This window comes from Scomber japonicus, chromosome 15 (genome assembly GCF_027409825.1).
Source record: "Scomber japonicus isolate fScoJap1 chromosome 15, fScoJap1.pri, whole genome shotgun sequence".
NCBI classification, from domain to species: Eukaryota; Metazoa; Chordata; class Actinopteri; order Scombriformes; family Scombridae; genus Scomber; species Scomber japonicus.
In genome coordinates this window covers 14,458,230-14,484,982 of record NC_070592.1, presented here as the reverse complement: position 1 = coordinate 14,484,982, position 26,753 = coordinate 14,458,230, and the positions used below count along the sequence as shown (strand labels likewise).

Genomic DNA, 26,753 nt, shown 5'->3' with positions numbered 1-26,753 from the left:
TAAAAATGATTAAATTTCCCTTTCACTTAGTTATATGAAATATTATTGCCTGACCATTAAATTATTTGTACATGGAAATATGTTTGTTCATACACATTTGTGTATCACTACACCTAGGAGGAAATGTTCCATTATTCTCTTCCTTATTTTCTTCCTAGCGGTCTTCCTTTTGTTCAGTATCTGCCCAGCTTGATCCTTAATAATGGGCTTTCCTGTGGCGTTAATGCTTTTGTAGAGAAAGGTGTCACCATTTTCAAATGGCAGATAACTCATCTTGGCATTAATCTCTTCATATTAAAAAGCACACAGCCGTGTAGAATAATTCCATTATTATCCTTTTCATGAATGTTGAGCTGTCATAATTCGAATTTGAGGAAATCGCTTGAATCCCTGTATGAATGACAGTTGCTTGACAGTTCAGCAGCAACTTTCTAACAATGGAGGGATTGTTTGGGGAAAAGTCTTTCCATTGTCAGTATTACAAAAATATGGTTGTATTATAGTTTAACAAAATGGGCACAAAAAATGCCCTATTTTCTTCAACCACAATATTTCAGTATTTTCAAAAAGGCACTCTAACCTCTTAAACCTCTGCTGAACTGCTTAAAGTTTTGTCAACTAAATTACAGTAATGTATGCACGTGTTGGATAGGGTTTGTTGATGGGTATTTTAGTTACATGTACTAATCCTAGCTAGGTAGAAGTTCATTTAACATAGATTTCTGAGGCATACGCAAAACAAATCATTATATTTGTATATATTGTATATTTGTTTAACTAATCTAATTGGTTGTATTTGTTTTGTGAGAAATACCAAATCTGATGGCACTTAACTAGCAAATACCATAAAAAGGTGTGGTGGCACATTCAAATTTGTCTTATTGCCATTTTTGAGATGCTAATGGGCTTTTGGTTGTTTTGTTTTTCTAATCCCTTTTCCTATTCCATCTCTTTTTAATATTATTTTTTGACAGTACTGCAAGTGAGGATATTTTTAAATCTGCTTTTCCTCGCCAGTTCACTTTCAATTCCAAATTACATTTTACTTCAGCAACTCTAGACGCCTCTGATTGAGTTGGTCATGGTAATCCATCACTGTGAACATGTAGCTGGCAGTCTCGTTTTGCCAAGCTGTATCAGAGTGCTAATACCAGACTGAAAAACCTCCACAGAAAAAAACCTTTAGAAACGCAACAGAGGAGGAATTCCTCTTCCAGGACAAACAAAAAAATAGATATTGTGTGCACAGAAAAGACTAGCATACATATAGAAATACAATATGGAGGAAGTGGATGACAAAATTATAGACAGATTGATAACATACAGTATGGGAAATCATATAGGGGGGCATATCAAACTTCTCATGTCTGCTTTTCTGACTCCTGTAACATTCTTTTAAAAATTAGTGTTTAGACAAAAAATAAGAATAACCCACATCGATGTGTATTAATAGTATGTGTGAGACAGAAATGGAAATGAACAATAACTCTCATCTGGACTGTTTTTTCAAAGCATTTTATAACAAAAATAGAAAAGAAAAATGTCATTCTTGTAGTGTGAACTATCATTGCAAAACTGTATCTCTGCTTTTGTTTCTGATATTGTCAGAAGGAGGCCACCCAACCCACAGATATGTACAACTAATGCCAGAAAATTCCCTTAACTTAACTGACTATAAATGTTTTATGACACAGGTTTTTCACAAGTCTATAAAAAGAGTTGGTCAAAGTACTGAATAAATCAAACTGACAGTCAACCAACTTGAAAGTTGACAGCCTATGAAACCTTTTATAGATCTTGTTGCCCCAGAACACATATTTGTTTGTTACAGACCTCAGGATTCATTTATCTGACCTGTTAAACTCCTTATGAACCTAACATATTTTACAGAAAATGTCTTGAAAAGAATTTCATTTTTCAGATGTAGTTAATAGAAATTCAAGAACGCATTTTTTGTAACAGATTCTATGCTTTATTTCAGAGCATTTCAGCATCTATTCTGTTCTGGTATAAAACTTGGTTCATCTTTTATAGAAGTTACTGCTGACGGAGGTGTAAAACCTCAAAACTCATTGAATCATCCCTCTTTGTCTCTGCCTCTCTTTCTTTTTCTGTCCTTCACTCCCCCTCTCCGATCCTCTCGTCTGCAGTGTCATCTGTCTCACTAAAAACTCTGAAAGCATGGCAGCATTCTCTCCTTTTTTCAAGCGTTTCGCGCTCGCTCTGGCTTCTTTTTTTCCCCATCTTCCTTCTCCGTCTCGTGGTCCCTGTACCTAGACTCAGCTGTAATTGCTTATCTAGGGAGAAATAAAAGCAAGGTAAATGGTTGTGTGTGTGTTTGTGTGTGTGTGTGTGTGTGGTAGAAAGATTACTGTAGCTGCATGCTGGTGTCTTCTCCGCATGCAGGCCTTTGTTTGCCCGTGTGTGTGTGTGTGTGTGTGTGTGTGTGTGTGTGTGTGTGTGTGTGTGTGTGTGTGTGTGTGTGTGCGCGTGCGTGTGCGTGTGTGTGTGTGTGTGTGTGATGCAGATGCAGAATGCAGATAGTTCTACAGATGGTCCATTAAAGCAGCAGCTTGTAATGAAGCAACTGAGACTGAAATCATGGTTATGGTAACCTCGGGAGAGGTATAGATAGGAAAAAAGAGGCATAGATAGATAGATAGATAGGTAGATAGGTAGATAGATAGATAGATAGATAGATAGATAGATAGATAGATAGATAGATAGAGAAAAAAGAAGTGAGGGTAAAAGAGAATAAATAAGAGAAGGCATGCAGCAATAAACCATGAAAAGCAGTGTCGTGTAACCGCTGGCTACTTAATAAACGAGTGTAATGAAACTATGTGATGTTGACAATAAACTAGGGACAGAAAGAAAGAAGAGAATGAAGGGATGGACTGAAGGGGTGATGTACGTTAGTGGTGTGGATGGAACAAGGGAAAGATGGAAAGGGAGAAGAAAATAAGTTGGCAATGAAGTTTTTAGTTGAGGAGGGAGCTTGTGAACAGACGGGGAGATGATGGTATGGTGTGACAGGAAGAGGCATTGAGGAAAACGGGGGGAAAAGACAAAAAACATTGGAAATGAAAAAGAAATATGTAAAAGAAGGAGCAAGGGAAGCAGGAATAAATTGAGAAAAGAAGAAGGAAAGAGGTAAAAAGGTTCAAAATTAAGAAAGAAGAGTAAAACTTTGTGGAAAAGGTCGATGAACGAGTGAAGAATAAAAAGGTCATGACAGAAACTAATTTTAAAAATTGTGTGCGTTTCTGAAAGGACCCATCAGACAGGCACTGAGAGTGTGAGTGTGTACGTGTAGGAGAGAGTAAATGTGTCTGATAGGACTGAACCACAAACTGTTACTGATACTGAGCTGGGCCACACTGACTGACAAAATCGATAGGCCAACAGGTCGCAACACCAGGCCAACCTGATATCCAATCACAATACAGCATAGGGGGTCGCCACAGTGATGGATGACCCTGTGTGTGTGTGTGTGTGTGTGTGTGTGTGTCCGTCCAAGTGTGGCATGTAAGTGTGCGTTTCTCTGTAACTCTGTCTGTGTGGAGATAAGGAGAATGGGGGTTTGAAGGGGAGGTCTATCAGGGTCTTTAGCAAAACGATTTTTGTCTCTCAATTATGTCCATGTCCATGCTCTGTGACATTTCCCATCAGGAGTAGAAACCTTCTCCGGAGAAACCCTTAAACAGAAACTTTATCTTTTTTTTAACTAATTACAGTACATGAGGGGGATGCTTGTTTTTGTCTCCAGTGGAAACTCATTTGGAAGCATGCTTATTTCTTTATTTCCTAGTTATATCTTTTTTATTTGGTCAAGTGGACCCATTACTTTCATAATGGATGCAAATAATAAATTGGTAGCACATTTCATTCAGCCCTTACATTTGTTCATATTCTGACCCTTCAAAGCATGGAGCTCAAGTATCCTTCTATAATTTGTACCCATACCCATACCAAATGTATAATTTGTACCCATACCAAATTTACAAACACCAAATGGATGTATTTTGCATCCATGTATCTTATCAGTCATTAGTAAATGGGTTATTACATTTTCATTAATGTTTCAGAGAAAAGAGAGAATATTTTCTTTAGGTTTGACACTATTAATTTATAGAGGAAATACATTCAGAATTGAACTATATTATGATTACATGTTATCTAAAACAGTAGAACAAAATGACCATAATTATTTCTGTGATTTAAATTGAAAATGAAAGATGCACTAACATTAGTAAATTGCAGGTTTCATTATAACCATTAAGGCTATCAATCAACACTGCCCCTAAACCACATGCCCTCCTTTTCAGTCAACTGTGCAACTCTGCATTGTGTGTATTTGCCATAAAACAAAGCAACAAACTGGTTTGCAAATTTCAAACTAACAAAACTATCAGAAAAAATAATATTTTACACTCCTTATTTGTCGTGCAAAAGCTGCATCTTCCTCTATTTTGTTTCCTTGTGGCAGCTGATAAGCAGCAGACTGATCAGGGCTAGATTTGGACTACTGTGCTGCAGTGGCTGATGCGTGGGGAAGGTGGCGTTACCATTCATGAGAGAAGTCACATGGATGATTGCTCCATTTTCTCAATGTTGTCCTCCTCTTCTAACTTTATCTTGAAGTCACTGTCTCCTTTTTCATATTGGATTAAAAGATCCACCAAATCACTCCCTCCACTCCACCAAATCAGTAAAATAGAGGCTTGGGTACTTTTCTCTAGCACTATGAAAGCTGTCCTCCAATAAAGGGAGGACTGTATTGGGAAACCACTATGTTGGGTGTGTGGGAATTGATGAATTTGTATAGGCTTGTTTTTAGGTGCAGATTCCCACCTTGGTGTGAACCCTGGCAAATGTAGCAATGTAATAGGAACAGGAGCAGTTCTCATGACATTGTCAGCATCCCCCTTGAGCTCTGTCCCCACTGTCCCAATGACATAAATAACAGAAATACCAGTTTCAGTGTTTTAAGATGCCACATAACCACTCTTTACCTTGATTTGACCCCTTCTTGTGACATTAAAATCACTTTGAATAAATGTGGGTCAAATTTGACTCAGAGTACACTGTCATTTGGCAATGGGTCAGATTTAACCCAAATAGTATGTAAGGGTTTAATCAGCAGCACTGTGGATACACCTCGAAAGGGCAGAGAAAGCGAGGGGAGCATAATTGAAAAGGTATGAAAATAAAGTCATTGTATAAATGGATCAATCAGCCAACCAATCTAAGAATCACTCAATCGCTTCATTTGCTGACATCAAATCTTCTCTATCTTCTCTATCCACCGTCTGCTTTGTGAATCATAATTACACATTTCGGCCGTTAGCATGGGTAAGATTCCCCTGCAGCTGTACTCCAGCTTTTCATTTGAGGATTACTGCACACATTTCAGAAGTTTGTGGAGTTAAGTGCTGTAAGGTTTTCAAACTTTCTGATGACATTGTAAGAAAATTTGCCACCTTTCATTTGGTAGCATGCTGAGCATAATCTTTCTCACTACCACTTTTGATTTCTGCCTTTCTTTCCTTTTCCCTTCCATTTTCCTTTTCTTCCTTTTCTCCATCCTTCCCTCCCTCCTTCCTCTGTCTGAGTAGTTTCATAGTTCTATCTATCATGTTGAAATAATAGGGCTGGAGATTGGCGAGCGTCCTCTCTCTCTCTCTCGTTTTCTCAACCCTCCCTCCTCTTTTCTGTCTCTCTCTGCTTTTGCCTCCCCTTCACCCATATGTCTTCCCCCCTGCACCCCCTTCCCTAACCCCCTATCTGTCTCAACAGTTTCATAGTTGTATCAATCAAGTTCAAACAATAAGACGAGAGTTGGTCCCTGTTCTCCCATCTACTTCCTGGTTTATGGCCTGTAATACTGCTTCTTTTCCTCTGCCTGTCTCACTTCCTCTCTCTGCTGTGTGTGAGTGTGTGTGTGTTTTGTATATGGATGTTTTATACACACTTGTGCATATGTCTTAGGCACAAAATTGTAAATGTATCTAGGGAATAATGTGATTAACTATAAAACACTCACACTGTCTCCCTCCCAGTCTCTAGGGATGAATTTAGTCTGCTTTGACTGGGAGTACAGTCAAAAAGTCCTTTTACAGCTATCATGCTTGCCAATTTGTATTATAAAGAACCAAAGGCAGAAGAACTTCAGTATGTGTGTGCTTGGAGTAACAATTTAGAGCAGGCTGTGACAGTGTGTCATTATTTAAATTGCATCACCACGTGTGGCTCTCCTTTCTGACCATGAAACTTTGTTTTTAATAGTAGATGCAGTATGTGAACAGGCACTGTAAGAGCAGTCTGGATAGGATGCATCACTGACCAAGAGCTGGGTTTATCATTTGGTTGAGTGACAACTTAGTTAGGGGTAATGCATAGTTACATATTTTAGTAAAATGAATTTGAAAAAGAAATTGAAAAAGCCTAAATCCCTCTCCTTCCTTCTTTTCCTCTTTTAACATCTTCCTCTGCAGAGCTGCACAGTTCATCTTGTGGAAACCCTGGCATCCCACCCAAGGCAGTGCTAAGTGGCGGCGGACGATTTGCTGTGGGAGACCGTGTGCGGTACAGCTGTGTACCTGGTTATGTCTTAGACGGCCATGCCACACTCACCTGCATCACTAATGCTGGAAACACTGCCGTCTGGGACTTTCCTGCTCCAATTTGTCGAGGTACGGAAAACTGAACCTGTATGTTTATGTGCACGAAGTTATATGAAGAGTTTTATTCCAAGATGAACATTTTCAGGAAATTCTGTCAAAATGACAAAAAAAAAAAAAAGATAAAACACATAATACTTGACCAGATTCTCATCATCTACACAATTCTTAGAAATACTGGCCTTCTAAATTACTTCTCAAAATAAAATGTACAGAATTTTGGAAGAGAACCCTTTATATATTTTATGTTGATATGTGTTTCTGTGAGAGATGGAAAGACAGACAGGACATGCATGCATTTGGGTGTGAAAGAGAGCGAGGCAGGCAATCCAAGAATGCTTGTGTGTAGAGTGTGTGTGTCTTATAATGCTGCATAACTGACTGTGTAATAAAAGGTGTGTGTGGGAGAGAGGCAAATATGGAGAGTGCACTGTATGCTGTTGTCTATTTTTGGATTCCGGGGTAGGTGTAGATGGTCTGTGCACATGGTGATGTATGGCACACTATGTCACACAGTATGTGTACTGAAGAATTCTATTTCACTTTGTACATTTGAACCAACAGGCATTTTCCATATAGTGTAGGTGGATGCACATCAAGCAGCCTGTTTGATGCATGAAGAACATCCGTGTGTTTGCACGATTGTGATTCTTTTAAAAATTTAAATATAAATTGAATTAAAAGTTAACAGTAATTTTATTGACATGGAACCACAAGTGAAAAGGGACCACTGCAAGAGTCTGATGACTATGAAGGCCCATGAAGGCTTTGTGTCTTCCATGATGCATCGAAAAAAAAAATCCAAATTTCTACAAACATTAGCATATGCCATGAATACAGGTATACATTAAAACTTACAGGCAGAAATGTGTCCAATAAAATAAAAATTTAAAAGATCTACTGGACTTGAGTTGAGGATGTTTTACCACAATCAAAGCAGCTTAATCAATGTCTACTCACACATCCATTCATGTGATTCCAGTAACTCTCATGACTGCAAGTGACACCAATGACCTGAGCTTACCCAGACAGAGACAGTAATTTACTTCAGAGATTGAACTTTGCAGCTCCACCTGAATGCCAGTGGTAGGTCTGATAAGAAACACAGAGTCATCCATCCAGAAGAAGAACATCCCCTAACACACAGGAGAAGGAACTTACACTTCGGACCCAAACCTCACCATTTACTCAAGAGAGAGGGGGCATATTCACAGTATTGAACTTGGAGGACTATCAGTTCATGGTATGTGCACCCCCCAGTGATGCAAGCAAGGTGATAAACAAGAGAGATACTACCTACCGTTACAATTTAAGAAGGCAATTAATTGCTTACAATCAATGGAAACACAGAAGGCGTAGATCACCATAGCGTATTGGGACAACTGCTGTAGGGAGCTGTACTCAGACTCACTGTTAGCAGCAGTGATTTGGGAGACTCTGTCAACAAGGTTCAAGGACTCACAGTAGAGGCAATCACGCCAATATTCATGTGTGGTGACAGTGGATAGAACCATAAGGGAGTAGAATCAGCAGGAACCCAAACTTATCAAACAAACATAATGCAATCAGGCAAGGTATTTTTCTTGCTGGATCTTTGCTTGAACACTACAAAATAATCAGTGTTGGGCACGTTATTTAAAAAGTAAGTAATTATAGTTACTCATAACTTCTCCCAAAAAGTAACTAAGTTACATCAATGTCAAAGTAATTAATTACCAGAATTATTACGTTACTTTGAAAAAAATGTTCAAATATGTCAAATTACTTGGCTGCCCCAATCAACAACAGGCCCAAAAAAAATCAATTATGCTTAAGAAATGTACTAAAAAGAAGAGCTATCAGGGTGCTTTGCTCTCACACGCGCTGCACAAACACACACACGCGCGCACAGTCACTCTCTACAGCGCAGTCTTGCTTGCTCGATCCAGATTCAAGGAGATTGTGTCTCATTTGCGCCCTACTCTGTCTTTGGTTAAGCCCCTAAATGCAGCCACTCTTTGGCAGGAAAACAGAGAGAGAGAGAGAGAGGAGAGAGAGAGAGAGAGAGAGAGAGAGAGAGAGAGAGAGAGAGAGAGAGAGAGAGAGAGAGAGAGAGAGAGAGAGAGAGAGAGAGGAGAGAGAGAGAGAGAGAGAGAGAGAGAGAGAGAGAGAGAGAGAGAGAGAGAGAGAGAGAGAGAGAGAGAGAGAGAGAGATGAGAGAGAGAGAGAGAGAGAGAGAGAGAGAGAGAGAGAGAGAAGCGCCTGTTCAGGCGAAAGCCACTTCAGTGAGGTCTGCCACATTTTTTTGGCAGTAACGGTAACTGCGTTGTACTCGTTACTGAAAAAAGTAATGCCATTAGTAACGCAGTTTATTTATAACGCTGTTTTCCCATCACTGAAAATAATACATGAATAGTTTGTATAGATGGGGCTTTTCTCCCCTGTATAGGCAACCTGTACATCAAGGAAGTTATTGCAATTGACTCCAACATATTTCTCTCTATGTCAAAATAATCTGGACCAAACACCCCAAAAGACAGGGAACCAAATCAGATCAGCAGACCTCTTGATCTGCTTTGTTTATCTGTTTATCCCAATGGAGTGATGATGAAAACAGCAAGTTCATCTGGTATATAGCCAGACTTCTCCAGAATATCTCCAGAATATCTCTATGTTTTACCTACCATTTTACCTATCATACTATCTATGTAACCCTAACCCTAACCCTAATACTCTCAACCAACTAAAGACTTGTGTGGAAAATGCTTTGCATAAACACATATTTTTTACTCATCAAAGTTAAGGACTGCTGATTCATATCGCTGTGGTATGCTGTGCTGTCATAACATCTTTACCTTGGCTGGTACAAAACATGCCAGCTAACTACCATGGAGAGGAGTCATTATCATAAGGACAAGACATCTCATCTTGGCAGTTTGACCTATTCACACCTCTATTAATTTAAGGCTAATGACTCATGCAGCTGCCATGTGACCTTAGATGACTCATATGACATTTTGGTCATTCTCAGAAGTTTAACACAAGTGATTTCTCAGCTCAATGGAACTGATAATGCATCTTTGAGGAGCGCTGAAAATGCAAGTCCAGTGGATTTTGTTTCATATTTTTTGTTTGATGTCTGACTAAAAGTGTTGGGGGGAAAAAGAACACTTAGTGCGCTGCAAAAGAGTTTACAGTCAGCAGCTAACAGGATTACATTGATCATAGTCTCGCTGGGCTGGTGCTGGAGAAAGACTTGGCTGCACACTCTATTATTCTGCTATAGAGGAAAAAAGGCTCTGACTTGTTTGTTTTTCTTTAAACCAATCACAATTGTCTTGGGTAGTGCTAAGCCCAGAATCAAAATAGTAGGGGGGGGGGGGGGGGGGGGGGCGTCAAGATGACTAAATTCCTGCAAAAGAAAACACCACGTATAAAACAATAAAAGACATACAGACAACTACGACTTTTACTGATAAAATAGAAACACATAACTTGCCATTTTATGTATCTAAATGGCTAGCTTGGGGTTGTTGTTTCACATATATAAGCGACCAACCCACCAGGAACTAGGTCATGGAGCCAGTTTGACGTAGCAGCCAAACCGTGTAATTACAACATCATGTGATGCTATCGGGCCCAAAAATACTTTTTCCCATAGACTTAAATTGTGAAACAGATTTCTGTAAATCAGCAAATAATTTGGTTTGTTCGGTTTTTTTGTTTGTTTTGTGTTTTTTTTTAAGCATCACAATCCCTGCTAAATGACACAATCAGAATTTGATCCATTTGGTCTAGTTGCATCGAGTCACACGATTAAATTGTTTTATCCTGATTGAAGTTAGCAGGAGTTACTAGTGCACTTGCTCTACTGGCCCTACAGATGTGGAATCTGTGCAAAAGAAATTGAACTTTTTTGGCTTCAGGTGCCACTGAGTCACTTTCATAGGAATAAAAGGAGCCCTGCCTCTGACGCTGTAGCCAGTTCTCTTTGTACATTCTTGGTAGTGACAGGGATTTTGAAAACAGTAACACAGTGTACATCCGGTGAGTCAGACTACATTGATTCTAGTCACTAATTGTGTAATATTTATCTTCAATAATTTTACATCGTGTGAACAACAGGTACTGTGAAGTAAAATAATTAATAACAACATTTGTATTTCCAACATTACAAGACGGAGCGAAAATGGAAAATAAACATGTAAATTTGAGAAGACTCAGTTTGGGTGGGATCCTACAAGCATGTGTAATACTTGTAATTTTCTTAAATTTGCTTGTGGATGCAACACTGTACCAACCAAAACCAATCTAATACATAGAACAATGTGAAGAATTGTTACACAGCATATTTCACTGTGCAGTACACTGTAATTTGGGTCTAGGGAAGGAAGAAGGCAAGGAGGGGGAGGGAGGAAAGCGGGGGAAATGGCAACTTGTCAGTGCTGGATTAGCAATGTCTCTGTCACTCTGTCAGTAAGGCTAAGAGGAGCTAAGCTACTCATACTTTCACAGCAACTCGGAGAAACACATGTACACAACTATTCACACCTCCTTCCCTTTTAAACACATCACGCAAAAAACAACAATATACACCCACACAAACACGCGCATATACACACAGAGTTTGACACTCTCTGCTTTTGTGTATGTGTGTGTGTGTGCATGCGCGAGTGTGTGGTGACACCTAGAGGCATTCATACCAGCTGTAATAGCTTTCTATCAATTATTCAGCTGTGCAATCAAATGACTTGAAATGCAGTGCTTTTAGCAATATTACCGGAAATGTGTTCTTGCTCTCTTTTTCTTTTTTTTCTCTCTCTCTTTCCGTTCCTATGTGTGTAATCTTGTCCTTTTTCTCTTGCAGTTAAATCAATGTAAACATTAGCTCTTATCCACAGTACAGATTGTGCTTATCATTTGTCCATAATAAATCGAATAGGTAAGAATATAAAACTCACTCACTCAGACTGTTAAGGTGTTGCTTCTTTCACCTTTTCTCTTCACATTAATCTTCCACATTCATGACCAAACATGTTTGTGAAATCAATAGACCACATTTTGCTTCTTCATTCAGCAGTACAAGAAGGGGACAGTGGTTTGTAGACAGCCTGTCCTCACAACAAAAGCAGCATTATAGGTCTAAAATTCAGGCTGCAAAAATAACTTATAATTATGTTTACACCATCAAGCCAGAAATGAAGCTGTTCAGATGATCAATATAAGGTGACTTATTTTCAGTTGAAGGTGGGTAAAGGTAGGTAGGGAGGATAGCAAAAAGGCAAAGACTTGAGCCTGTTGTTGGCCTCCTGCTTCCAACTGCGGCTCAAGTGTGTTTTTCATCACAACAGGGAGTGTATTTCACCAGTGCTTTTAACTCGTCATCACTGAGGCTCGTTTCTCCAAATCCTGATCTCTCCCTAACCCTTACCAAGTGTGTGTGTGTGTTGGGGGGGTTGCCTATTTAACTAGACCTTAACACAATGTTGTCCTCTGGCTTGTTCTTCTGGTTCCCATCTGTTCTCCAGAGAGCACTGAAAATGTATTTAATTATGGGAGCCATTGGAAATATACTTATACTGTCATTTTGGTATGTTTTTTGTAAACACCAAGAACATCTCTAGTTGAATCCACTTCACCTACTTGTGGAAACAGAATGTTTTCTCAGTTTGGATTTCTCTCTCACAAATATGCAGTCCTTTGGGATTGGAGATTAAATTCTCCAAGTGTATCTCTCTTGGTTATGGTTGCATAATCCCCTGCCTTTCACGCTGAGCCTTTGACATGGTCTAAAATAATTACTGCGAGCTTCTCAAAGCTTCACAAAGTATTTGTCAAATGGTTTTGGACCACAGTGCATTGAACAGGTGTCACTTTAACTGTTCACGTCATGTATTTAGTCTATTGTTAAGTGTTAATTGTTTAAGTGTATTTGCTGTTTTAGGCATACAAAAGACTACTATCATATAATGCCATGTAAGTCCCCTAATGATGGCTTAAGTAGTTTAGAAAAATATAATGTTATGATTTAGTTGGTATGAGGGGAACTTTCTTATGTTCCTTGCAATCTCCTTGGACTTGAATTCCCCCTTTTTTTATAGACGATACAGTTAATAACCTATTTCTCTTTTTCTTTCTGTTGGATCTTTATGAGATGTTCTCAAACCCCACACAAATGATCAATTATTTGCTGCAGCAGGTGGTCAGCCCAGTCCTCTAACACAGCAAGAGCAACTAGAGGTAGGCATGGGGAGTTATTTTGTCAAGACTTGGAATTTTGAGTTATACAAATAAACTACAATTGACTTGACAGGCGTATCTTTGGCAACAGTGTGGCAACAGTCTTGCAAACACCCTTTGAAATTGGGCTGGTATCACAAGGGTGCTGTTTCACCAGACTTTTATTGTATCCAAAATCAGCTTTAGTACCAGGAGCAAAATATAATGGAAAATCATATACTGCAGAGCTACATAATGCCACTCTAATAGAGTAGAAAAAGCATTTAAGGTATGGAGAGCCTCTCTTTGTTTGTGAGTTTATGTATGAGTGTCAGTATTTGTGCTTCCACTAAGATGGTGCAGAATTATTTACAGGACAGAAATATCCCTCAGCATTCAAGGCATCCATATTCACACAAATACACACATGTGCATAGTTGGCCCTGAGAAAATTTCATCATGATCTCACAGATACAGAATATGCTTATGAATATTCATGAATTGGGTGAATGCGTATGTGTGTGAGTGTGTTTTGAGGGGAGGGGGTTGGTCTGAACGAGAGAGCAGGAGAAAGATAAACAGAGACAGAGCATCTGTGAATAGAGTGTGCATCTCTCTGCTTGCTGGTGCAAGGAAGAGAGAATTTAAGGAGGACTAGGTTTGACCCTGTGTAAGTATGTGCATGTGCATTAATATGCTGTGAATAACTATGAGTATATCATAAACACAAATTGATTTTGTACAATATATTTAAGTCATGATAAGACCATTTGGAAGAGAGAGAGAGAGAGATGGGCAACATAAAAGGGGGAGAGAGTGAAGAGGGGAAGAGAGGTGTGTGAAGAGCTTAAAGGGGAGGGAGTATGGGGTTATTGTTGGAATTGAAAAAGTAATAATGTGCTCTGACAAAACTCGAAATTAGACTGGCTGACAAACGGAAATGAAATGAGTGTGTGTGTGGTTGTTTGTGTGTGTAGTCAGCATAACAAGATTGAGGCTGCCGCTGCTGCTTCTGCTGCTCCTTGGGTGCATGTTTTTGTGTGTTCACAGGGGTGTGTGCATATTATTGGTTGAGCTCAGAGTATTAATTCTGCTGCAGTCTGATCAGGCAAATTTTCTCTCTTGTGAGCAAGAATACTGCAGTCATACTTTGGCCCAGACAAAACTATGCCCCTACATAACCCTTACAGTGTGTTTAGGCAGAACATGAGGGTAATTCTAGTGGTTGTGTGACTGCATTCAAGTCAAAGAGGAGGCGCAAATGGAAAGAGACATATCCGTTAGTTGGAAGTAGCTAGGTACAGGTTGTCATCTAGTTGCAGATTAATATATGTACATTTACTGCATTACCTTGTTTGTGCTGGATTCATTTTTACTTAGTTTTTAACCAGCAATGTCTTAAAAGTCTTCGCCATACAATAACAGAGTGAAGGATTCATTATTTATAGGAAAGAAAGAAAGAAAGAAAGAAAGAATACACCAAATAAATAATTGCTTTAGAATCTGACACTTGTTGCTATGGATACAGTCCATATGCTAATTAGGGAGTCACATAAGCTAGCTTCTTTTCAGTGCAGAGACTGTGTTGTCAAAAACTGTGTGCAAACATCTGTGCGTGTGTGTGAATTTGCCCATTCTGAGTGTAGTTCACAGATAATGATAAAGTGTGAAACAATGACCATGTAAACACACCTAGCATTTGTAAAGACCAATTTTTGTTCTTTTCTTTCAGGCCTGACCTTTATGAAGATACTGTTAATGTTTGTGCAGTCATTGATCTAAAGTAGCTACAAATAACTCCTAATACAGTTCAGTGAGTTATTTTGCACCAGGATTCAGGACAGAAATATTTATAATGTATTTGCACCATATTCAGGTCCTGGTACCCAAATCAGAGGACACTGAAGCAGATGTAGGAGAATAAAACTCTTCAGCTTTACACTAGCACTCTCAAACTGGTCAGATAGCCTTCCATATGTCATGCATAATCAGGTGTTCACAACATCTCCTACTGGTTGAGAGAGGAACTACTAATCTACTGAATTAGATTGATTTAGGATGGACTGTTTTACTGTCATGATGAGTGAATATTGTAGAATTCCACACTAGTAGTAATATCATAGCTGCCAACAATCCAAGTTTTTCCCAGTTTCTCCCCTATTTTAGACTCATCTCCCACAGCCCTCCCATTTTGTCTTTTCTCCCGGGAATCTCCCAACTTTGTTTGTTAATGATAATAAGGAAAGCACAATAACAAAGGTTTTATTTTGAAAGCTTAGACTGGAAGCCACCGTAGGTCTGTTAGTTTGACAGAAGCTGAAACACACGCAAAATGTTTTTAACTGTAAATATAAGTGCACATTTTCCAGCCTGCGTCAGACAATGTCGAGTTTACTGACTAATTATTAAAAACCAGGATGTGTTGCGTGAACTATCATCATCTTAACCCGCTCAGCAGGCACACATTTTCTGCTGTTTGTTGAGCGCAACATTGAAAAGGGTCCCATCTGAAACAGTGTCGTTGTGTAATGAAATACACTGGTATTTCAGTACATAAAAAATTTATATCATAACAAAAATATACACCGGTATTCGGTGTGAGCCGGTATACTGCCCAGCACTACCCCAGGTTGACTAGAATTGTTCCTAGGTGAAATGGTGAAATTTTCATGGTAGTATTTTATTATTTTTTTTATCATCACATCAGTGTTTCCAGATGGCATTATTTTCTTTTCTTCCTCTGTCTTTGCCTCTTTAACCTCTTCACTTTCTCCTGCTATCCTCTCTTCTCATGTTGCTTTTCTTTATATTACCTGCCAGGCAACAGTGGAATGGGAGCTGACACTATGTCTGAATTGTTCCTTTACCATGGAAATTAGTTTATCACCCTGTAACATAGTGGATAACTTACTAACAGATAAAGAGAGAGAGAGAGAGCTTCTATAACAGAAAACACAATAGTTAAAGATATTGAAAGGTTCGCTTTTTCTATTCTATTTCTGGTGCATTTTCTCAGTTTCAGTCTTTGTAATGTTATTTCATGCATCAGATACCCACACAAACAGAGTTGGAGAGGACAATGTTGCCAATTTGACATACTGTATATTTCTGTATGTGTGCACATGTGTATGTCAAGTACTAGTATAAACTGTAGTTCAGATGAGCTTTGACAGATTATAGTGTTTATGCTGGCAGTTTCCTCCATCTAGACACACAAACACACACACTCCCCCCTGCCGTGTAGAAGATTCAAGCTGAGCAGCAGTATTGATTCAAACATGCTACACAGATACTCAGACTGGCTGTATGTTTATGTATTTATATCTGCATAGGTTTGTGTGTCTGTGTACATGTGCATTTGTGGACGCAGTAGTGTTCATGTATGAGTGTGTAAATAAGCAATCATCTCTGTATTTCTCTATTCATCGCTATACTGTATATTCTCTTTGTTTTGAAACTTTCAAAAGAACTTCTATATATATCAGTTCACATGTCTCGTCTCTCCAGCAGTTTCAGGAAATGTGAAGAATAAATGGTAATTTTCCCCCAGTAAATACAAGGAGTAGTGACAAAAGAGGAGTATTCATAATGTTCATCAGATCAGTATAGTGACTTTATCCAATTAGCATTAAGAATCAGTGGTTAAAGCAAGGGTTAAAGTAGCAGTATGCTCACGCTGTCAAGAAGATCAGTAGCTACTGTACAGTCATAGAGCTCTCGAGCTGATATTCAGTAGTGTTGAAAATCTGCACTTTTATTACTGAAAGTGTTGACACTCTTACTAATTAAATAGCTTTATATGAGAAGCATCTGTTCCTAATTCCTGTCACTTCAGCTAATTACTTCAAAGCTTATGTGAGTGCATTTCCAAAGAAGATGTTTGAATCATAACAAGACAAGAATAGTCTGTTATGATAAATAATTTGAGGTTATGGATCAGTCCAACAGATCTTGAGGTATAGAAACCAAACTTAATCATATGCATTTAACTGAACTTATTAGTACAACAAAGCACTGCAAAAAGTGCATTCATTTGTTTGTTTAAATCCAACAGAAGACCTTTCTGCTACCTACTCAGAAGCTGTCTAACCTCATTAGTGAAAGAAGCTAAATCTACCTTATCCTCCTCACCAATTACATATTTGCCTATTTATGTTCATGTTAGACTTTCTTCAAACAGAGCTGAATGTAATGTTTCCTGACAGTCAAGTGTCATATCTAGGGTTTGGGAATATCCCATCAGTGTATGGATGCTAATTGGCAATATAAAACGCTAAGACCATTAGCAATGGGGTTCGATAGCATTTTATCGATTTCAATTCCAACATCAAATCCCCTTATTGAATCTGAATCCTTTCAAATCCATTTTGAAATCCTCTTCAACATTTGCAAGTGATTACAGGCTGAAATAACTCAAGAAATTTGATGGCTGAGGAGGCAGAAACACTACCACTTTTAGTGGCAGCCTAATTAATGCTCACAACCTGTACCTACAACCTGAGATGAGATGATATATGCAGCATAATGTATCTGCCACATTGATATAACAGCCACAGCCTAGTGAACTTCATAAGCGATGTACTCCACATACTGACTATTAAAGTGATTAGATTGAAATGTACCAAAATTGTATTGGAGGATTCCTAAACTGATGTGGGATAATGAGTTAGGTCATTTGTCTAGACAAGAGTCTCTACTCAGTTAGTTCCTGTCGAGCTACAGAAACAAATCTCACTCTTGGTTGTGCAGTGAAGTTACAGAGCGATGTGTCTTTCACTCACAATCAATCTTTGGCTGAGTATAAACACCAGCTATAGTGAGCCAATTAACCAGAGAGCAGCCAAACTTTTAATTTTAGCAGTTATACAGAATTAACATTAATTCGCTGCAGCTGATCTAAACTACTGTCAGTAATGTCATTATAAGCAGCTATTGCAACAACTGCCTAAAAATGAAAAGGCTGGTACCTATATGCTTTCCATTGCACCTTCTAATAAAAAGGGTTACTGTAGGAGCGATAAAATATTAGGTAAGAGATGTGTTAGTGTGTGAGCTTTATAAATGCCGGTATTTTGACGGTCGGGAACTGGATCCACAATTGAACAGACTATCAAAAACCACCAGTCTCTACTTTCAGTAATATGCAGTGATCAACAGTGTTGAACTTTAACAAAAATACAGTAAAACCAAGCATGTTGTCCATGGTGATGATGGATTACAAGCACTCTAAATACTATACTTTTTAAAACAGAAGAATGATCCTTCAATAGATCAATCATTTTGACAGAATTTGGTTGATCAAACCAGTGATAGGAAAAAAAGCCTTTCTCTATTTCTGCATGTGTACATTACAGAAAGTATCAGATATCACAGTAATGTACATTAGACATAAGTGCTTTAACTTTCAAATGCAGATTTTGTTTAGACATTATGACACTCCTTAATTTCTCTCATGACAAACCCAAGTCTAATGAGTTAGGAGAAGGATAAAACAAAGCAGAAAAAAAGCATTTCCTCATGATGTTTATGTCTACGACTGAAGCAAATGTGTTTTTCTCCCTTTCTTTTTTTCTCTGTCCCTTTCTCTAACACATACATAGACATGGGATGAGTGTGTGTGCATTTGTATGTGCATGTACGTTTGTGTATGTGTGAGCTCCTCCATGGTCTCATTATTATTTTGCTAATGGTTCCCTGTGGATATAAAGCTCTGCTGATCCAAGCAGCTGGAGACATACGCATACACACCACCAAACAGACAGACATAGAGAACCACACATATACACACACACACACACACACATACACACACACACACACACACACGGCATAAAGTTGATGCCCAGGTAGAGACTAAGATAATCCACGACCATATGTTCCCACCATTACGAAATGTTTTAATACTTATATAATCTAATACTCTTGCCACACACACACACACACACACACAGAAAGAGAGAGGGAATGGGGATTTAATTTTTGTAATCGTTGCAATTTCTGAAACACCCAATTATAAGCTTATACTATATTATCCTAACCAGTCCAAATATAGGCATATTTTAATTAAGAAAAGAACCTAAATTGAAGAAGTTTGTGAAATAGAATGTTTGCCAGTTAAACTGAAACCTTACCTTAATAAAGATTAATTTAATGCTATTTTAAAAGGTAATTATTCATGCTGTCTTCAATCTGTGTTATGTTTGAGATATGCACATTTAATAAAGGGAACAAAATAGTTGTAACAAAATACTGACTAAACTTTACGAATCAGACAAAATGCTAAATATCAGAACTCTTGACTTCCAGACACTCCAAAATATATGAATAATATAATAATATAAAAAATAAATATAAAAAACCCAGTGCAATATCCTGATCTGAACTTTCAGAAGGCTTTTGCCTATCGGGTTAACAAATTATGTTGTATATTGCAGGTAGTTACAGTGTTTGTTTTCTTTATAACATAATAATAGTACAGCATTTGAAATTATATTCAAAACACTGTGTTCACAGTAATACAACACTTTCTCTGCACTTCTCTGTCTCACTCTCTCTCTCTCTTAGATCAATGTACCAGTCTTGTAGTGACACTTGAAGTACTCTTATCTCTTCTCTGCAGACCTGCTCAATTTTTGCTTCTGCTCCCCTCTCAACTTCTCTCCCCTCTTTCCCCTTCCTGTCATCTCTTCTTTCTTGCTCTGCACATTTTGTATCTTTCCTCTCCTCTCCTCTGCTCTCCTCTCCTCTGCTCTCCGCTCCTCCCATAACATTGATGCTGATGATGGCGCTGTCTAAACTTTGGTTAAAAATTATATATGAAGTTGCTGCTGTAGCTCATCTGCAAGTTCATATTTTCACAAATAAGACTAATACTACCGCACTCACTGTGTCCCCTTCTTCCTCTCTTTCTGTTTTCTAGCATTACCCTTTTTATGCTCTCTTGATTACAAAGATGTGAGCACTTATTTTGTGTGAAAGCAAAATGTTGTGTTTCTTGTGTTTGTAGTAAAATCCCACCTACTTCTTTATATGCAGAGTAGCTTCCATGACCCCAAGGCTGTGGCTAATAGTGTAAAATGCTCTTTTAACAGAATAGCATTGCTTCACAGCTTATTGTGTCATTGCCATTTAAATGCCAATTTAAAGTCTGCCCACAGCCTCTTCTCATTTCTGTATTTTCAATCAAAGCATACAACAGCTAACTATTTAGATTTTGTGTTGAAAACAATTTAATTTGCTTTTTTGTGCTACATGAGACAGGGAAAACATTTTTGTCAAACATTTAAATATTGATCACATAGTTATTTTTTATTGATATGTGTTGTACAATGTGTACCTGCCAGAAGCTCGGTTAAAGTTACTTTTCATCTTGTTTTTCACCACAGTCATTTTTGTCTTTTAACCAGATAAAGGATTTTATTTACTGGATATAGATTTTAGGTGTTTTTAAGAATTGTTATCTGCTCATGTGATGGCTATGTGTGAGTCTCGCTGCTTACCTTATGAAAATTGAAGAACAACATCTCTCATCTGGAGGCTGAACTCAGACTGAAGGAAAATCTTGTCCTGGAGTTCTTGACTGTCTCTATATCTCAGGCTGAACAGCTTTTGGCTGTGATGTCTGGGACAGGACCAACCCGACCCACTCCCCCAACTGTTCAGCTCAGTTACCAGATAATGACAAAACTATTCCATGGTCCTGCTCTGTCACCACTGGGGCTCCAGAGACTGCCCCTGACCAGCCTGAAGATCTCTGGATCCTCTGGGGGGATAAAGCCAAAGCTCCAGCCAGTTCTTCTCCCCATCATGAGCCTGCTGAAGGTTGGTCTGCTGTTGGTGGTGGTAAACGCAGTGTCAAGCAGTCATACCACTCTCAACACCCTCAGGAGATCCCGCTCAAAAACAAATTCAACATATTTGCAGAATTTTCCCCCCCTTACCTGTCAGTCCTCCGCATCCAGACAGATGCTGACTGCGCACTGGTACCACGGGCTGGCGATGGTCTCCCTTCCGCTACCTCCAAACCTAAACACTGGACTGCTCTTGGGCAATCCATTCTTCGCTACCCTGGGCCAAGGACTGGTGCAGCGCCCATCAAACACGGTGCCAGGTCCAGCTCCACAGGTGCAGCCAGTGGTGACTTACATGGATGCTGCCGATAATCACCACCTGCTAATGTCCCCTCTCCACATCATCCCTTGTCTCCGACAACAGTAATAATCAGAGATTTAGTAATCAGAAACCTAAGAGTTAGAAGAGCTCATACTTGCTCATATTCCCCCTTGCCAAAGTGCTTTACACTGCAGATAAAGCTCCAGATATAATAAAATCCCATCCTGAAGTAGAAAACAATATCATTCATGTCTGCATAAATGACATTTCCAAGTCCAAAGTGTTAAAGCATGATTTCACCCAACAGTGTAACATCCTCAAATCATTCCGAGGTAAAATCAATATTTGTGGACCAATCCCCATATATGGCCGTGGAATGGAGAATTTACACAGCCTGATTAGTGTGAACACCTGGCTGTCCTCTGCTTTTGGTGCTTTCTGTGAGCATTTTATTGATCATTTTTACATCTTCTGGACATGGGGGAACTTCTTTGGCCCAGGTGGTCTCCACCTAAACAATTTAGCTTCTGGCATTCCACAGAGAAACCACCCATACCACCCTGCAACTTTCATGACTAGAAATGACCAGTCCGTCAGAGACCGATGTTTCACATTTAACACTGGTAACTTTTATATCAGACTCGAACAAGACATTTTCAACATCTCTGTGATAATCACTTATACATGTCCTATGAGATTTGCAGTCAAATAATCTGGTACATGTCCCAGGAACCTCATTACTGTTAATGTTAATTCTCAAAATTGCCTGAAGCCAACTCTTTCAGCTTTTTCCACTCAACTACTTCTGGGTCTTCTTTACTCGTCACTTCAGACACCAATTTAAATGATAAATATATAAATGATCCAGAGGCTTTTAAGACTAGTGCTGTTTTTGGTTTCTTACATCTAAATATACGTATTTTACGAAGTCATAACAAATATGATGACTTAAGTGTCCTATTATATCTGTTATTATTTTAACAGAGATTTGGTTGAAAAAAGAAATTGATAATCAAACTGTCTTTTGTGATTTTAATACTTTCAGAGCAATTAAAAGAAGCAGTGTGGAAATATATGTAAAATTATCTCTCTCTGTGCTTAAGCTGACATCAGTCTCAATTCCTAAATATTTTGAATGTATTTCCTTGAAAATTGCTCAAGGGCATAATAATTCAGTAACAGTAATTAGTGTGTAAAGACCTCTTTATGTCCCTTCGGAAGCCTTAGATAAGTTTAGTGAATGAATTGCACCATTGATTGATCATTACTCTTGGTGATCTCAGTTTGCCTTAGCTTACCTTTGCATCTAATAATCTTAAAGCTAAAGATAATAACAATCTAGAAATCCTAAAAATGTTGGTGTACAGTCTTAATTTTACACAGCTTATTTCACATCCATGAATAACCTGAATGATTCCTCAAAATCAAGCTTAATTGACTTAATATTAACAAATAGATCAGATAATTATCCTGCTTGCGGTGTTAGTGACCATTGCCCAATTGTTTGCTTTAGAAATATGAAACAAAGGAAAACTAATTCACTTTAATTCAACTTTAAATGTAATGACCAGGCCCTTCTAAATTACCTTAACTTCAATCAAATCACTTACGCTGTAACTGATCCTGAACTAGCTTTAGATAATTTATGTTTTTAATAAAGTTTTAGATGAGCATGCACTTTTTAAAAACATAAAAACAAGATGTTGTCTCACTTTATACTTTATCATATTCCAGAAATAAAGCATGGGCTCTGGCTAGGTTCACCAAAAGCCTTTGTCATTGGCTTGACTTTAGACAATTGAGGAATAAGTGCAGTGCCACTGTCAGAAAATTTAAAACTGGCTATTTGGCATTCACCAATTCCTCTTATAATACCACTCATCTCTGGAAAATAGTAAAATGTACCTCAAACAATTCTAGCAGTCCTCTATCTAAGAGCTGTAAATGACCTAACTTGTATAACTGATGCAAACTATGCAATTTGCACTGCTTTTGAAATCATTTTGCTGCATCTTGTCATTTAATTGACAGTCTTAGTGTTGATCCCAATGGCTGCGAGGTAGAACATAGCTCATTTTCCTTGATACTAGTGTTGAAGTAAACCACTCCTTTAGTTTATCTCCTATCTCCAGTAAGACATATGCAGTATTGATGCACACAATTCAATAGACGATGACAAACCCAAACCCACTATTTTGAAATCCCCAGCACAGCTAATTCCTGAATATATAACTCATATTTTGAATCTCAGCATTACCTATGACATCATTCCTATGGTTTGTAAGCCTGCTCATGTTATTCTTCTTTAGCAGGAGGTAGAAAATCTGAAATAAATAATTATCTTCAAATCTCAAAACTATCTTGTCTTACTAATAGTTAGTTAACTTACTTAATACTTGATTTGTTAGTGAACAGTTGAAATTATTTTTATCCACACATTCAAAACTAACTCAACTTCAGTCTGGCTTCATACCTAAGTATAGCACTATTTCTGCTAATTATTTAGTTATAAACAATATAGTCTTAGCACAAGACACAACAAAACAATTATAGCTGCATGTAGTTTCAGAATAATCTATCAGATTGTTTGCAGTGTGTTAAGACAGTCCTCTTTTCTTTCCCTTACAAAGGTCGTTCCCCAAGGTTCTGTCCTTCAGCCATTTTTATTCACTCTTTTATATATACAATGAAAAAGATAATAACTATGCTAGTTTTGAAAACATGTCCATAGTGTTAATAACACTATAATGTTATTCTAGGCATTTGGGTTGATGAAAAAAGTACTTTTTAAGTCAGTATTTAAATATTAAGATTTAAATGGGGCTTTCCTTTTCGTAACATCTTGCTTTTCTTTATTTATGAGAAAAAGATGTGGTGAAGCAATTTTCCTCTCAGTATTGGACTACAGGGATGTTATTTATGTGTGAGTGGCCAGTTCCACTCTCAAACCTTTGGACGCTATGCATCACTCTGCGTTAAGATTAATTATGAGAGATAGTTATGAGACTCACCATTTCTTAATATATATAAAAAAGCAACAAAAAACTGTCTTGTTAGCTCTATCATTGGGGAGGGACCAGCATTTCTTTTTATTTATTTATAAAGCTATTTTTCTCTGAGTCCTGCTTTTTTGGAATGTTGGTGACCATTGTACTTGCCCATGGACATGGTTCACCTGGCAAGTGCCAAACATTCATAAAAAGTGGGGAAAATTTGCTTTCGTTACTGTGCCCCACATTTGTAGAATATGCTTCAGAAGAATTTCAAGTTGATTCCAGTCAATTCCAAGGTTTAATTACTCGTTGTATTGATTGTAACTCTCATTGCTTTTAATTACTTAATTGTTGTTATAGTTTTATGTATCTATTCATTTGTCAATTCTTACACTTTTTTAGCGTTGTTAATTTTACCTTGTATTCTTCTTGTATTGCTATTTGATTTTAGTTGTGGCTACAGTGTGTGTCTAGAATAAATGAATAACCAACCTGCCAAAGTAAACCTAGCTTATTTTATGTAACCTTTCAGCAATTTTAACCAAAAGTATTTATAATAAATGAAGGCAGACGTTTATACAGCAAGAATTTGGAAAGTGAAGCCAACATATTATTCCTCCTGCTAACACAAAAAAGAAAAATCCAATATTTAGCAACAAGACTTGTCTTACTTTCCTTAATTACACTTAACTTACCCAGACATTGGATCACTGAGCTGACAAACACTGTAAAGATCTGCAGCTTCAACACTGTTGCCTGTGTTGAAGCCTGTGGCACCAAAAAGATTTGACTAAGACACTATTCATTTATTAATAGAACCTATTAATTTATTTATAAAGATGCAAGTACTTGCTCATGTAAGCATCAGTGCGGCAAACTTACACTGCATCAGTGTGATCAGCAGGTTTGTGTTTTTTCTTTTAACCATAACACCTGAAGCTGGTGCAGCAATAGACCACTTGTGGCACAAATTTTTGTCACTATTCAGAGGATGCAGAGTAGCTAACTGATCTTTCTAGATTTACTTAAATTAGATATGATATGACACTGCATGCAATGTGAGATGTGATTTTCTGTCAAATTTAGCAAAGTTTTACTAATTTACTCACAGGACACAGATTTCGGTGGCACAGAATGATGTTTCTGCCAGGCAACAGAAGGTTTATGTCAGGTTACTTCAGTTAACTGCAACGTGATTGGTTTAAAATGTGTTTACCATGATGTCTTCTTTCCCTTGTTAAGTCTGCTGACACTGCAACATGCACACACACACACACACACACACAGTGCATTCCATGAGCATTGAGACACACACACGCAGACATTGTGAACATCCTGAATCATTTAGTGGCTAAATGAGCCCTTGCTGACGACAGCACTGCAGCACTGCCACTATTGTGTGCGTGTACAGTGGCGTGCACAGATAGACACTAGGTGGTGCCATAGCACCTGCCCTTTGCCCTCTGGACCAAGCGAGTGCCCTTTTGAAAGTTTTTTTTTTTTTTTTTTTTTTTAACAATGTACTGTATGTGGCCCATGTTGACATGAGCATCTATAAATGCTCGACAATTAAAAGCGTGTGATAATAATGCACACACCTTTGTCAACGTGAACGCGCAGAGTGGACACAAATGGAGGCGTGTTGCAGCAGCAGTGCACAGCTGCAGCCCACATACACCTTCTCCCTTGCCCCACCAGCCAGGTAACACATAAATGATTGGAGTCGAGTGTATTGTTTTCCCCCTAAGCCTCAGTTACCAAGCTATAGCGATGCTAGCCCAAATCAATAATAGATATGACGTGATGACCACCACACAACTAATGTCGGTAGAGTTTGCAATTGGTATGGCATGTGAATCTATCAGTAGCTATACTTAAGCTGAATATTTAGTATTGCTACATAATTAACACTTGCAGTAATTTATTTGCTAAATGATGCTAAATGTTAACTGTATTAAAGTTGAACTGTTCCTCTAATTCTATTGAAATATCTTAAAAGCTGTCCACATGTTATTTTAACTACACAAAGTGGTTTGGCGGTACTAAATCATGAAGCATGAAGCTATATTAGCTAATTATATTATTTTGTATCAACCATAAGTTACTTCTATGTTACGAGACTTGCAGTAATCTTGTATTTACCTTAATAGGCTATTATTAAAAATTAAAAAATAGGCTATTATTAAAACTATTATTATTCTATTCTACAGCAGCTACAACAGGGAAGCAGCTCTGTGCTGTGCTGCAATAGGCCATCTACTAGCATGGAAGATGAGGGAGATAAATCTCACACTGCTATAATAAGGCAGTCGGCAGTTCCACATGCCGCACAAAGTGCCTTTATTTTTCACTGAGCACTTGCCCCCCAAAATGTCTGTGCAAGCCAGTGTGTGTGTGTGTGTGTGTGTGTGTGTGTGTGTGTGTGTTTGTGCGTGTTTGTGTGTGTGTGTGTGTGTGTGTGTGTGTGTGTGTGTGTGTGTATGTATGAAGGCTTGCGACCAACATTGCTGTGCATTTTCAGGACAGCAGGTTTCTCTTACTCTTTCCAAACCAAACTGGCACACAACATTTTTAACTTCGGACCAGACCAGTGCAATCTTTGTATTTGATACCAGCAAAATGCTCTAGCTGTTTTCTGGGACACAGTTTCCTTAGGGATTTTGTGAATGATATATCTGATTGGACAGGGTCATCAGCTATTACCTGGCCTCCATCAGAGAACCTCCTCTCGGAAGAATGTAAGAAAAAAAGCAGTTTACCTCTGGCC

General features: G+C 38.2%; 1 protein-coding gene across 1 annotated transcript in view; it reads left to right on the top strand.

Moving 5' to 3' along the window:
- LOC128373891 (CUB and sushi domain-containing protein 3-like) overlaps positions 1-26,753 on the top strand; it is a 276,110-nt gene that overhangs the window by 52,554 nt on the left and 196,803 nt on the right. Inside the window, exon 3 of the mRNA XM_053334086.1 lies at positions 6,498-6,695. Within this exon, the coding sequence (XP_053190061.1) occupies positions 6,498-6,695 (198 nt within the window). The remainder of the gene's footprint in view (positions 1-6,497; positions 6,696-26,753) is intronic.